Below are 15459 nucleotides of genomic sequence, written 5' to 3' on the forward strand. Positions count from 1 at the left end.
AGAAATAACCTCAAGAATTTAGCTCAGAGATCAGCAGAAGTTTTCTGTGAAGGGCCAGATAGTAAATATTTTAGGCTTTGCTGGCCATTAAGTTCTCTGTTGCAACTCCCCAACTCTGCTACTGTAGCAATAAAGTATTCATAGATAATATGTTGACAAATGAGCATTGCTATATTCCAATAAAATTATTATTTGTGGGCACTGAAATTTGAATTTCATATACTTTTCACACATCATGAAAAAGCCTCTTTTTTTTTAACCATTTAAAATGTAAACCCGTCCTTATTTTGTGAGCCATGCAAAACAGGTAGTGGGACAGTTTGCTGACCCTGGGCATAGATAATAGTAAAAAATAGTAGGAAAAATTAAGAAGTGATGAGTTTTGAGTATTTCATATATTCGTTTTCATATATTTTATTGTAAGCTTATATCATTTAATTGTTATAATAGCTATGTTTAATTACTGGTTTGCAGATTTCCTAAAACTTTAAAAGTTGACTCTCATAAAAGTAGGCACTATTATCCCTATCTTACAGGTGAGAAAGCTGCTTCAGAGGGGCCATCATGCTCTTTATAACGAAGACATATTACACAGTAGTGAAGCAGCCAGGATTAAAACACAGCTGCCTGATTGTGGAGACTAAGACTTTAATCAGTTAAAGCAGCTGGAGGCTGCTAGATTGCTAGATGACTGAGATATGGTCTTCTGTACACAATGACATGGAAAATAGCCATATAATGGACATTCACTTTCACTGCAAATTCACAGTTTACTTCCTCAACCAGGGATATTTACCAGTGAGTAGAATGTAGCCAGCAAGAACTTTTCATTATACATAAGAATTTTGGATCATTATAGGTAAGAATTTTGGAAAAGGATCTTTGTTGGAAAGAGTTTCAATTAGTAGCAAAAATAAGGGTTAGAAATTATCTGTGGATTTCATTTATCTGCATTATCTCAACTTTTGGCCACATTCTGAATTTGTTCCTCCCAACCCCCAAAAAATAGGATGTCCTTGACTATTCCAAACCTTTTGCCTCCTCCAACTCTCACCCTTACCTCCTGAAAATAAAAATAATTAAAAACTGATAGAAAAGGCATGGTGTCCCGCACCTGTAGTCCCAGCTACTTGGAAGACTGAGATGGGAAGATCACTTGAGCCCTAGAGGTCGAGGCTGCAGTGAGCTGAAATTGTGCCACTGCACTCCAGCCTGGGTGACAGCAGGGAGGGAGAGCATCAGGATAAATAGTTAATGCAGGCGGGGCTTACTACCTAGGTGATGGGTTGATAGGTGCAGCAACCACTATGGCACACGTCTACCTGTGTAACAAACTTGCACGTCCTGCACATGTACCCCAGAACTTAAAATAAATTGAAATAATAAAGAACTGATAGAAAAAATGATAAATGTTTACATTCATTTTCATTCAAAATGTTACCTCTGCCATCTTGCTGGACACATCCAGCACTAAACAGACCACTTTGTCACCAGCCTGTACAAGCGAGAATGTGGGAGGAGGTGGAAGCTCAGTCCCATTCATGGGAAAGCTGTGGTGAAAGTCAGCAGAGTCTGTGATTACATCCCATGCACTTCTGAGGCTGCACATCTGGTTCTGTAGGTTTGGTGCTTCTTGGTTGTGGGTACTTGCATTACAAAATTCAACCACCTGGAAATAAAAACAGTCTTTAATAAAGAAAGGCACTTCTCCCAAAGCAAACATAGTTCTCATTCTCAAGGAACTATAGGTAAAAGAAAAGGTGAACTGAAAGAAAAGAAATCAAAAGTGGTACAGTGATATACCTCTTTCCTTCAAGAATGACATCAAGTTACAAATAAACCTTGGCATTCTTGCTGGGAACACTAGCATCTTTGTGGTTCTGAGAGCAATCTCTATTAAAGTTTATTGGTATTAGATAACAAACCATGTATGTGTATATATATACATAATCTTAGTCTTAAAAAACAAAACAAAACAATCTCCCTCCTCCCTTAGCATAATATTGTATTAGGAAAACAGCCGGAAGAAGTTATCATGATCAGCCTACTCCTTGGAATAATATTTAATGACCACTGCACCTTTATTTGTTGATCAGTCAATATATATTTTTCTACCTCAAATATTGATCTCTGTAAAAATAGATAAGGGGATAAACAACTTAAATTTACTTCCTGATCCCCCCATCCCCACTCAATTTGGAAATATAGATATAATTTACAGAAATATAGATATAATTCACTAAATGATACTGAACCTATGTCAATACCCCACTTAAAAATATGGTTTGCATTGCTAAGTAATGCATCACCATCTATTCCCAGTGGCTCTATTCCTACAAAGAGTCTATACTTCCCATTAACAGAGCCATGGAAACTTAGAAGCAACTGAATAGCCTCTCTTGTCTCAGCTCTAACTTCATAGAAAAGAAAGCCGAAGCTTTGAAAGGTTGATAACTGCTTAAGGACATGAGTTTCTTAGGAAGGTGCAGGGACTGGAACAGAATCTGGTTTTGCTTTGCGTTGTTTAACTCTTTTTCTTCCATTTCATGACCATGGTTATGGGATTGTAAAACTTTTCTGACAAGATATTTATGAGTAGGTCTTTCAAAACATCGTGAAGATAGTACCTAGTCATAAATAATGTGGATCGAATGCATTAGGTTAGTATCAGATATTAAAGCTATAAATAAGAAACATAATGGATGGGACAAGAAATATGAAAAATTGTCTTAAAGTTACAAAATAACTTCTAGTCCTGACTAAAACCAGAATGAAATAAAATAGCATGTCAATCCAAGGGGCATGGGTCAGCCATGGACACAAAGAGAAAACTCCACAGAGGCATGTGTGGGCTGTACCCCCAGATCTGTGAAGAGATGACCCACAGATGTGACTTACAGGCTTTTGTGAACTTTGAGAGATATATCAGGTCATGAAGGCTGATGCTACTAACCTCTGAATCACCTAACTCCCTCCTTTCTGATTCCATGCTCTCAGACTATGCATCTGGTGAGAATTGGCTGTTCCAGGCTGCTTCATCCAGAGAGAAAATAAGTTGGCCAGAGGATGCAAGTATGAGATGCCCATGACAGAGTACTCTTTTTAATTAATAATTTTAAAAATAATATTCTGGATTTATATGCTAGTTTCTTGTCAGTTAGTGTGGAATATTGACAAGGTTGGGTTTCTGCAAAGCGGAGTTGGTTGACTTCCCCTGGTGATACCTTACTGTTAAGTTCTAGACTATTCAAAACAAAGGAAAGAGATTTAGGAAAGGCATTTCAAATACAGAGTGGTCTGCTACCTCAAACGAGAGAATTATAACCATTTGTTATATCACTCTCATTAACCCAATGTAATTTCTTATGAAAGAATACAAGAACACCACCATAAGAACAATTTATTTTGTGGTCCCCAGAGTCCCCTTGTTAAACCTCCCAGGAAAGCAAATAGTCACTTTCCTGAAGGTATCATTTGGGTAATTATCTTGGGGGGTTCCAATTTTTAAATCTGTAGATGAAAACTAGATGAACTCTAGGGTCCCCCAAGTTCTAAAGCATACTGCATCTTAATTGTCTTATAATTTAAATACTTGAAACATGGGAAGAGAAGGAATCCTGCAAGAGTGTGTCATTCCAAGGGCATACTTACAGAAGATAAACTTTGCATGAACATTATTGATGCAGTTGCATTTTGGGTGCTATTGTAGATAAAGGTGCATCCTTCTTTAAAAAGCTTACTAATAATACAGTTTTCTTGGGGGCAAGGACCTTTTTCACACACAAAAATGCCTGTGATGTCAGATGAACACCTAAAAATGGGAAGAGAAACTGGGAATTAGGTCTATTTTAGAAACACTTATGTTTCTTCTTGACTAGCTTATATAATTGTTTCAAGGACTGTAGCCTGCTAGATATATACAAAACTTTAAAAACTGCTCTACTGGCGGGGTGCTGTGGCTCACACCTGTAATCCCGTTACTTTGGGAGGCTGAGGCTGGTGGATCACCTGAGGTCAGGAGTTTAAGACCAACCTAGCCAACATGGTGAAACCCCGTCTCTACTAAAAGTACAAAAATTAGCCAGGCGTGGTGTTGGGCGCCTGTAATCCCAGCTACTGAGGAGGCTGACGCAGGAGAACTGCTTGAACCCAGGTGGCAGAGGTTTCAGTGAGCCGAAATCGTGCCATTGCACTCCAGCCTGGGCGACAGGAGCAAAACTCCGTCTCAAAAAACAAACAAAAAAAACAAACAACAACAAAAACAAACAAAAAACTGCTTTATTAAGAAAGTTCACTGATTTAGAAATGCACTGTATTTTATTTTAAAGCATTTTATCTTGATGGAGGGCTTCTGTATTAACAAGGGCTTTAACAACTAAATAGGGTCAAAGCAAAAGATACTAGGAAATCCAGATGGACTTTGGGAAGCCCAAGGAAGGACATGAGTGGCAAGATCCTGGGTCAGTGCTCCTTTGAGTTCATTTCCACTTGGTATCAGGGGAAAAAAAGATAATGAACATGTAATGATGATATTTAACAGGATTATTTCCTAAATAAGCGATCTCAAATGTTGTTGATAGGAATGTAAAACAGTGGCACTTTTAGGAGAAGAATCAGTCAATAGCTACCAAAATCACCCTTTGACTCAGTAATTGTTGGAAGAATTTGATATGTTAATCTGTCTGCACGTATGAGAAATGACACATGTGTAATGCTATGAACTGCGTGTTACTGATAATACAAAAGATGGGAAACAACCCGTGTGTCCACCAAGAGGAGACTGGTTGAATAAATTATGGTATAGTCATATAATGGAACACTACACAATTATAAAACACAGAGCGAGGAAAAACATATATTTCTATTCATTTGAATTTGCCTGAAGAAATATTGAAAAAATAAACAAGAAACTAATCAAAGTGGTTACTTAGAGGGCATGAGGGGAAACAGTGAAGATAGTGCTGCAAGCAAGACAGGTACAAGCATGACTTTTTATATTGTTTTGATATTTGAACCACATAAATACCAATTTAAAGAAAAATGTCATATAACTTAAGAACTGAAAAGTGAAAGGATCTCTTTAGAGTCAAATAAATAATGAATTATAACATGAAAAAAAGTACTAACCTTGTCACTTTAATTTGATTTTGCCCATTTATGTAGAAAGGTTTGTCATTGTTATACTCATCGAACACACCCCAGCGGAGGTGGGCCCATTCGTGGACAAACACTCGGCCTGTGGAAGAAAGAGCTTTTGCTTTTGAGCTTCTAAAATCTCAGCAATGTGCCTTGTTAACTAGTGAAGACGTAACATTTCTTGACCACACATACTCTTTGGAATGACCAAAGAGTTTAAGTTACTTCCCTCTCTCCCCTTTTCCTCTCCCCTATCCTATTCCCATCTCCTCCTACTCCACCACCTACCATCATAAAAAAGGCAGCATGAAAATATGTTTGGTCTTGTAAATGCAGTAATTTACTTGTTGCACATCTATTTGAAGCTAGTGAGTAGTCCCACATCCTCTCATCTCCCCAATGAAGCTGCCCAACAGGTTTCTATTCAGCTTTGTAGAGGCCTCTAAGTTCAGGGTTTGGAGAAAGGGAAAGAAGCATATCCAGATAGGCAAATAAAGCTTTCCTAATCTTCTGTCTGAGCTATCCAAGCAGACCTGCTTTTTTTCTTGCAGGTAATTCTTCTATCTAGAGCAATAGTTGAAACCTAGGAGCTAGGGAAGGAGGAAGGAGCAAAAAAGGAGACTACAGAATGTTCTCCCCAGCCTGCATGGTCCCTTCTCTTTTATTTTATCCCTTATTCTCCATGTTTATGTGTATTTTACAGCTCCTAGGTCAGGGAAACCCCCATCCTCTGCATGAGGTCCTTTAGAACTTTCTCTCTCTCAAAATCTTACATTCCCTTCAAAGTTCAGACCACAACTTTCCCATATAAGCTTTCCAGATGAACTCCCCTCCCAAAGCACACATTTCTTTTTTCTGAATTATTTTAAGTTCCGGGAACTCAGGAAGTGTGTGCTGAGTTGACTCAGGCTGTGGCATATTGTGTAATTTTTGGACCTCGAGGCAAAGGAAGGGAGGGTAGCAGTCCAAGCTGTGAGTGTTGTTGAGGGAAAGATTGTGCCTACTCATGAAATTTAGAAATGCTGATGAAATCATGCTTGAGCAGAGATTATCAGCATCTCATGGTTACCAGGAAAGAAAAAAACTACGTTTTTCTAAAGATTTATAAAGTGTTTTGTAAAGTGTATTTTATGGAGTGTTTCACTCCACTTCCTGCTAACTATACAGAGGATAACAAAATCCTTGTTAACAAAACCCTAGTTTAGATTTAACTAGGGATAAAAAAGAAAATTAAGACATCACTTGAAAGGCACTACTGTTACATTAAATCAAAAACAAAAAATAAAGACTGGGATAGATAGTCCTTGACTGGCGAACTGTGCTCACTATTTTCTCCCTCAGATCTCACTCACTAAATACCAGTCTCTAGGCCTATGACCCTGACTTCTCTGCCAAACTCCAGCCATCAATATCTAACCACAGGCTGAACCACTTTCCCTGGCATAGTCTATTGCTCTTCACCATGAATTTGCCTAGATCCAGACTTGTGGGATTTCTTCTTGAAGCTGGTTTTTTCCATGTCTGACAAAAACCTGGTGTGTGCCTTGTTCCTTAATGCTGTCTCCACATGCCTCTTGCCTTTCCTTCTGCAGCAGTTCAGACCTCTTTTTGTTTTTTATCTCTGGAGTATTTCTCATCGCTTAGAGTTGCTAGAATTAAGTGCGATAACATTTGAAAAGCAAACCACAGAGCGGCTAGCGCATAGGAAATCCTCAGTGTCCTTATTACTATCCTTCCCATCTCACTGTCTCCACCCATTTTTAAGTCTTGTGGCCTCATACCTCGACTTCTCCCAGTTATTCTCCTGATATCCAGTTTCTCCTTCATTGATCAGAGGAAGCCAGATTAATCTTAAAACACTGCTTTGATGGAGTCACTCCTGTGCTTAGAAACCTTGAGTGGTGACTTGAAAATGTGGCCATTTTAGTGCATCACCTGGCCCTCATGTATGTTTCAACGTTTTCTCCCACTGCCCACAGTCTCCCTGCACCATCATCGGGGTCTCTGTCTCTCCTATATGCCTTTAATTTTTCTGCTGCCACAGTTTTCTTCATAGTCTTCCCACTATTTTCTCCCTTCTTTCCATTTATCAAAATGATGTTCAATCTTGAAGACCTTTTCCTTTGTGAGGACATTTCTGACCACTCTTGGCTCTAAATGACGTTTCCTTGACTGAATTCTTATAGCACTCCTCTCTGGGCCACTAATCTGGTGCTAAACTCTTTTGAGTTCACTTTAGCCCGTCATCTTTGCATGGGCATATGACCTATCTCCCCATTCGAGTGGTAAGTCCTTGACAAGTTTCAGGTTTTGTGAGTGAGTCCCTTTCAGCACCAAGCACAGAATATTATAAGTAGTACTGTCCAATGGCTATTGTTTTATTGCTCCCACTTACCTCGTGATCCGTAGCCAGCTGTTAAGTTATCATTCAGTAGGAAATTAGGTGTGAAATGAATGTATTTTCCCTCTTTTCCACACCCTCTGTATTGTAGGGTGTATGGATCATCTCCATGTGCCCCATACCAGTCAGTCACTATGACATTTGCCTAAATTAAAAGAAATGCCTTGTAATACTTTCTCAGCTCTGTTGTTGGTGACATAAATGTATACATTCATTAAAGCACTTTGAACTGTACACTTAAGATGTGTGCATTTTATTGTATGTAATTATAACCCAATTTAAAAACAGAATTGAAGAAAAACACCTCGTGGATGGAGTTTAAAATGCACCCACAGCTACATATCAATAAAATCACTTGGGATTTCCAAAAAGGTCTATGTTATGAAAGCTTAGCAAATTTTTATGGAACCTAATTACTTCCATTTGATCTTTCCACATTCCAGATTAAAATATTCTCAAAAGTCAATCCTGTAAAAGTCTGATATAACAAAACACTATAAAATGCAATTAAAATACCTGAAGAAATTCTAAAGGCATTTATACATCATTCGGAACCATTCAGAAGGCTGTAAAATGTTACAGCCTTTTGTGAACAACTTTCTGTGGGTTATTTTATTGGTGTAAGACAATAGAACATTATTTCTTTGAAAATTTGTCCTTTCTTTCCTGTAACCAATTAGATCAGCAAAACGATCATTCCAATGAAGTTATATTTCATCTTATGGCCTGACCATTTCCATTACTGTTGCTAAAACATATTTTAAGTCCAAAACTGAAATATCCACTCATATAACTATCAAGACAAGAAAATGTTATATATAACATTGTTTCTTTTATTTTTAGGAAGAAAGATAACAGATTGTTCTGGATATCCACTTAAAAGTTAAATATGCTGTTAAGTTTTTTTAAAAGCTGATTTTGGAAAAATAGATCTAATAGGATCCAATATACACAATTATCACTCTATGTACAATATGTATATGTGTTTGTGTGTGTGTGTGTGTGTGTATGTATGTGTGTCCATCTGTGTCTGTGTGTGTGCCACTGAGGAGAAGAGGATAATACAATTTTTCATTTTTATTTTCCATGTTTCTACATTATTTAATTTTTTTCAATGAGTATAAATTACTTTTATAATAATTAACATTTATTTTTAGAAAGAAAAGAATTCAAGCCAAGGTCATTACAAGGAAGTACCTACAAAAAAGGCTGAAGAGGTTACACTCTTGGATAGTTTACTTGGGTAAAACCTCATTGCTATGTCTGAAAATTTGTCCTGAGGCCAAAAGGAAAGAGTGCCCTTCATGGAATGGAATACTCAGAGGCTGTTTGGGGTTACTTTATACCTTATAGACCACAGTAATTCAGCTCTTATCTACTTTTCCTAACCTTTTCCCCCTTCCCTGATTCCTACCTACATCACATTGTAGACTTGGAAGGACAGGAACTACCTTGCTGGTCCTTGGGTTCTCTGCAGTGCCTAGCATGGTCCCGTACATAATGATCATTCACTGTTTGCTTAATTGACATTCTGAGGTTAAAGAATTGGTATCCAACAGATATATGAACAGCATTCAGGGACTATTGTTTCCTTTGGTCTTTCCGTTCACTCATATTTTCACTTTTGCTTTACTTATTTCTCTCCCCTCCATTAGGATCAAGTGTTACCTATGGCAACCTGGTTTTGGTGTTTGTTGTCTCCAATACTTCTTAGTTCTATTGAAGGCCAAATAGATGCATTAAATCTCTGTCAACAGCTAGAGACAACAAAGCTTAGTGCAAAAAGCATGGGTTTTGGAGTCAAATAGACATTCAAATTATGGCTCTGTAATTTATTAGCTGTTAGATTTGGGACAAAGTCCATACCTTATTCAAGCCCCAGTGTTTTAATTTGTGATCGCAGAAACTAATTTTAAGTTATGTGAGAATTAAATAATATATGTAAAATGCCTGGCACTTAGTTGGAGCTTAAACACTAACTCTTCCCAGCTTATCCCAGTTCCCCCACCTATCCTATCTTCGTGTGCAAGCATTCTCAAATGCTTTCATCTGGTCATAGGTCAAATGCTTTTCACAGGCTCTTTAACTTCTTCAGGACAATGGGGTACCTATCTGGATTGCTATACCATTCAATTTCTGACAGAGTAGCTTTGAAGGAGAGCTAAGAATTAAACAGACTTAGGAAATTTCATACTGAGGGTCGGAAATAAGGAAAGGGGAAAGCTGTACCACATGTTTGAGTCATTCTGTTAGAGATGTAGTTACAATCTCAAACCCACTCCATTGCTGAAACCCTGAGATAAGTTGCCAATGCCTCTACTTCTGGCCCTTCTGGTAGCTGCAATGGACTATGGTTCACAGTTGACTTCAAACAGTGATTTACCATTTATATTATTTATCATTTATTTATAGTGTGCACACTAGTATGTACCAGACATCATCATGGGTGCTTAATCATGATCTGCAACTTATGAGAAGCTTTCAAGGTGAAGTTCTTCTATAGGTGGAAAAAAAAGGTAGCCATTCCCCTGCTCATCCACATCCCCACATCCTTCCTCCCTTCTTTCTCATCTCCTTATTCCCCTAAAACAATATCCTGGACTTGAGCTAATGTGAAATTCTGATAATCTACACCATGGCATAAGACGGCAGTCATATTTTTATATGCATGGTGGTTTATATTTCTGTCTGGACATGCATGTTTATTGCTCCTGACAGGATGGTAAATGGGTATAGTCATAATTGGAACTGTTCCCTTTGCAGCTCATCCTCAGTAGGATAAAACTAGTTCTTGATCCTCAACCAAACTTTTCAGAAAGGACTCCATAAGTTACAAAATAAAGAGATCTTCTGAGAAACTACTTAGGCTATGGCATTTGACTCATTTTTTAATGCACAATTTGCATTCATTTATTCTCATATATTTTGTTGATAACATTCTGCCCATTAATATTATTTGCATTGCTAATACTGATGATTTGTTTTTACTTAACTTCTCACTTTTATCGTTTGAGCACAGTATATTTTGGTGTTTTTTTTCCCCCTTGAGATCATTGAATGAAATCCTGGATTCTTACCTTTTCATATGATTCTTGTTTTATTTTGCTGTAATTATTAGCTTTCCATGTGGCAGGTATTAAAATCTTTATATTTCTGAAAAATACTCTTCTCTTGGTAGCATTAAATAGGTAAAATGAAGCTTCAGTTATCATTTCCTACAGCCAGACAAAAGAAAAACTTACTTTACCACTTGTAAATCCTGTATGTTTTGGTTTTCTGGTATGCTTAAACAGTAATAAAAGACATTGAAATATTTTGAAGAGACCCATTTCTTTTAGAGAAAGCACTAGACTTTGGGAAAACATAGGAGCAAATTTTTAAAAAAACTTTAAATGATTATATGGAAGATTTTAGGACACTATATGTCTGTGCTTGCCTTCATAGTTTTCTCAATTTTGAGAAAGGCTTTTAAGCTTTTATGGAACAAATCCTTTTCATGTCACACCTGTGGGCACATTCAAGACCATGCCTTATGATGCTACTGATTTCACTAAAGCAATACCAAAAGAAGGCTCTTACATCATAGAGCTATGATCCTCCCTTGCCATATTAAAGTAAAAATAGTCAATTATGTTACAGCACATTCAAGTGAAAAGAATTAATTTTGCTTTTTGGCCCACCATGCAGACTCTCACCCTTTCTGCCTGAGAATTCTCACCCTCAGGATGGAATCTAGCAATATGATTTTAACAAGCATGCTCATTATCATGCTTATTCATCAGTTAAATATTCGATCTTTGTTGCCACAATGTGTTGTTATTTTTTTTAAGTTGCTACCCCAAAAACAGTCACGTAGGAAAACAAAAGAGCTGAAATTAGTAGCAACCAACAATAACAAAATAGAGGGCTAGATCAACACTCTGTGAGCTGAGACTACACAGAATTAGATGAACAAACTGGCTCAGTTAGCCATAATCATAACGTTGTGGCGCTATCTTTTAAAAATGCTGTTCTCTCTACTACTCAAATACAAACCAGTCAGGGTAGTTAGCTTCTAAATAAGGCTACAGGTCTGATCAAATGGGATGCTAGTATCAATTTCATAATTTCCACTCACCTTAATGTTTGAGATGAGGTTCTGATTCTCAGGTACCTGAGGATTAATTGCAATGAGCAATCCATTATACCCATTGTCTTGAAGCTGTACTCCAGCTCCCAGGAATGGGAGTTCTGAACTTAAGGCAACCAGGAGAGTCACAAACTTCAGGTTGCAAATAGGACCTGCAATGCTCCTTTGGGTCATGTTGTAGAGAAGCCTCCAGTTCACTCACACTGAGCCTGCTGCATACATTGTGTCAGGTTTTCAATATGGATGCAGATGGTTTCTTCCTGAACTTGCAAGGTTTTAGAACACAAGATGAAGGAGGTGTCTTCTTTGAAAAGTCTGGGGTGGATCCATCTGAGACCTGCCTCTACAAGTCCTTTTCCTCTAGGCGATGCTACACTTGCCTGTTCTGTGGCTGAGCTGCTTCCTGAATCATGGTTGGGCAAGAAACATTCTGCCCTTCATTCATTTTATAACTTCTCAGAAAGAAGAGGGAAATAAGGCCAAAGGAGCTTAAAAGCAGGAAATCTGGGCTGGAAATCAGTATATCTGGACTGTTCAATCCACTTGCAGTAGAAACACAGAAGTCTATAGTGATTTTCCTCTCCGCATTTTTCATAACCTCCTCCATCAGTTGGCACAAGCACTTTCTACTGCCCTCAAGTCATTTTTCATTTGTTGCCAGATTTCCTTGCCTGTTTATTTTGAAGATTTAGAAATCCATTCTGCAGCCCAGTCCCTACAGCCCTTGGGTCAGATAGTCTGGGCAAGCTCTCAGCTGATGGCTGGAGGTCAGATATCAGATATCCCCCAGGGAGGGCCAACTGCCAGGAACTTGGGTGTCTGTGCAGGCCTTTCCCTCTGGCCTTGCTACCTTTTCTCTCTGCATCAGGAAGAAGAATAGATTTCTCCTTCAGCTCTCTCCTAAGGGCAAGGCCCTGCTTCAGTCAACCCTCCATTTCTCCAGGACCAAAAACAGGATCTAATATATAGTAACCATCGCAAATATTTTATGATTGATTCATAATACCTGATATTTACCTTATGCTTTAAAGTTTACAAATGAACTCACTTAAATATGAATCCTCTGATGCAGGTATAATTTGTACTTTTCAAATGAAAATAATGAGTCTTGGAAATTCTGATTATGAAAATTAGCCAGTGAGAGAAGAAACTAACATTTTTTGAGTGATGGATTTTATTATGCCTATTTTATGGGTGACAGAACTAATGTTCAAAAAAATCTAAGTAACTTGTTCAAGGTTGGGAGTATTATCATCGTACTAGAATGAACCAACTGACTCCAAATTCCACTGTTTTTCAATATATCATGTTCTCTCTTAGTTACTAAATTATCTTAGTAACCTCGTTTCTCCCTCTTCTTTGTGTTTAAGAATGCCGCACGGTGACATCTATTGTAAAACTAAAGAAAAAGTTTTATTCACAGCGTCAGAGGTCCACAGCAAGCAAAACCTGTGACTCTTCCCTGCTGTGGCCCCGTCTCGGAACATTTCTGGGGAGGGGAGTGTAGCAGTTAGGAAACGGTCTGTCCCTGCTCTCAACAGGGATTTCACCAACATTGTCTCTTTTCAACATCTTCATGGGCAGTGTGATGTCACTCTTCTTCCCACCAAGGTTGGAGTCTTCTGAACTTGGGCTTTGATATTGCACTGCAATGTTGACAGATGTTGAGGGAATTTTTTTCCCCTTGCTGTCTTGCTTGAATCCTATTCTCATGCTTCTTCTCACCTGCTTTTCCTTCAAATTCCAGCTGTGTCCTGGAAGCGTGGCCTGAGCTCCATAACTAAGTCAAATTCCCTTCTTTCATGCTTCCATAGCATCAGATAACTCACCTTTGTAGTATGATCATGGTAACAATGTCACATTTATATTGTATAATTGATTGTCAGCTTCCTGCTGTATGAGGGAAGGGATGGAGTCTGTTTTCATTCAGTACTTCCCCAGCACCTATCTCAGTAAACTCTCTGTTGAATGACTGAATGAATGGAGTCAGGAGAAGTAAATAAAACAAGATAGTGAAGGAGCCCTGGGTTATAGTGTAAAAATTCTTTCCCCCACCCTTGTTTTCTAGAAGGCATCTCTTCTGTTCTAGAGCAGTTTCCCTCTTGCTCCCTCTCGACAGGCAGTGCTTGAGTATGGTGCTCTCCTTGAAGAATGGGATGGCGCTGGTCATTACGTGGCTGCCCAAGGGTCTTACCCTAAAGTTCAAAGGTCAGCTTAGCTGCCTTTTCTCCCAAACTGAATTCCCAGCCCTAGTTTTTTTCTGCTTGTTCACTGTGTCTTCAGAGTAGAAGGCCAGAGGTGTGGCAGCTCCAAAGGCTCTGTCTGTAAATGTGACTCATTGAGCAGAACAATGCACTTCATTTCAAATATCCCTGGCAGTTTATTTTGTTATGCCAACCTCTTGTGATTTTAAGAATAAAAATATTCCCATCGATAAACCAATATGCTCAAAAACTAAACTCGTAAGCACACTGCAAGAGCGGCTTTTTGCCAACACTCAGGGAAGTTTTTCATGACACTTGTATAGGTTGTTTGCTATGGGAGGGAGTGATTGAGGACTGATATTCAGCACTCTCTCCACTTGTTTTTATCATTACGATGGTTCCCTTGGGATGTGAGGGTGGAAAATATTGGCTAGAGAGTGCATGCAACTTTATAAAGAACAGCTACAAATGAACAATTTTGTCCAGCTTCACTTGGGTTGAAACCTGAACAAGCTCACTCAGGCTTTGCTTAGCCCAGGTTGAGAGTCTATGCATGATATCTACTCTTATCTATCTGCTTTTTTTTAAACTTACAATTCAGAGCCCTTTTTGTTATCAGCAACCAGGCCTGGGACCGGGCCAGCTGAAGGTCTCTTTTTACTGCCTTCTTCTTTCATCAGGCTGACCTTACAGCAGACAAAACTGAAAAGGTGGAGAAAATGAAATTGAGTAAAGGAATTAGAAATTATACTGAGCACAGCATCTTTTTGTGAAGTGTGACTTCGTCAATAAAGTGAACTTTTTATCCTTTCATTAAACAAAAATTAACTGGTCATAGCCATAGATTATAGATTTTATAATATCTGAGAAAGAAAATATACCTAAAGGAAAAGAAAGGAGGAATACAGTTTTTAAGTGTTTATTTCAATGTTATATAAACTCTAGGAATCTGCTTTGCTTTTATTCTGCTTTCAAGAAAATAAGAGTTATTCAATTTCAGTAACTGAAGAATCTAAAGCACATCTTTGTTCATTGTCTGACTCTGCAGTTCAACCTGGCCCCAGAAGGACCTATTTTCTTCATGGAGTCAGCTGGTATAGACCCACAGTCTAAGTGAATAAAACATCCAATTGGTGTCAGAGAAGTCAGGAGATTTGACATTTTGGGGAAATCAAAGAAAATTTTGGATTAGTTCCTCTCAGGCTTTGGTTTCAACAATCCCATTTAGAAAAGGAAAGTGTAGTACACTGTACGGTTGGGCTACACAGCTCATGGGCCACGTTAGTTTATGTAATCCCTGTGAAATAAATCAGAAAAGAAGTGAGACAAATTGTCAAGACTAAGAATTTAAACAAAACACAGAGTTTGCCAAGGGCCCAGATGGTACATTTCCTACCTCCTTTATCCAATTTCCTTCAAATTTAGACTCATTTTCAAAGCAAAGGAACAAAGTGGATGGTCCAGATAGGGTCTGGGAAGCCATTTGTATTGTCAAATCACCACCATGTCAAAGCATGGAGATCAAGAGCAAAGGTGAAACACAGTGAAACATAAACTCAGAATTGAGCATGTCAGGATAAGCCAGTTGG

At 38.3% G+C, this 15459-nt stretch overlaps 1 protein-coding gene across 1 annotated transcript in view; it reads right to left on the reverse strand.

Moving 5' to 3' along the window:
* Nucleotides 1-14572, reverse strand: part of CLCA2 (chloride channel accessory 2) — a 35186-nt gene extending 20614 nt beyond the window's left edge. Inside the window, exons 1-6 of the mRNA XM_004026077.4 lie at nt 11655-14572; nt 10615-10752; nt 7532-7682; nt 5128-5236; nt 3652-3811; nt 1442-1669 (exon numbers count right to left, since the gene is read on the reverse strand). Of these exons, the coding sequence (XP_004026126.4) occupies nt 1442-1669; nt 3652-3811; nt 5128-5236; nt 7532-7682; nt 10615-10752; nt 11655-11840 (972 nt within the window). The 5' untranslated portion in view covers nt 11841-14572. The remainder of the gene's footprint in view (nt 1-1441; nt 1670-3651; nt 3812-5127; nt 5237-7531; nt 7683-10614; nt 10753-11654) is intronic.
* Between the last annotated feature and the right edge of the window lie 887 nt (nt 14573-15459).

The sequence above is a fragment of the Gorilla gorilla genome, chromosome 1 (genome assembly GCF_029281585.2).
Source record: "Gorilla gorilla gorilla isolate KB3781 chromosome 1, NHGRI_mGorGor1-v2.1_pri, whole genome shotgun sequence".
Taxonomy (NCBI): domain Eukaryota; kingdom Metazoa; phylum Chordata; class Mammalia; order Primates; family Hominidae; genus Gorilla; species Gorilla gorilla.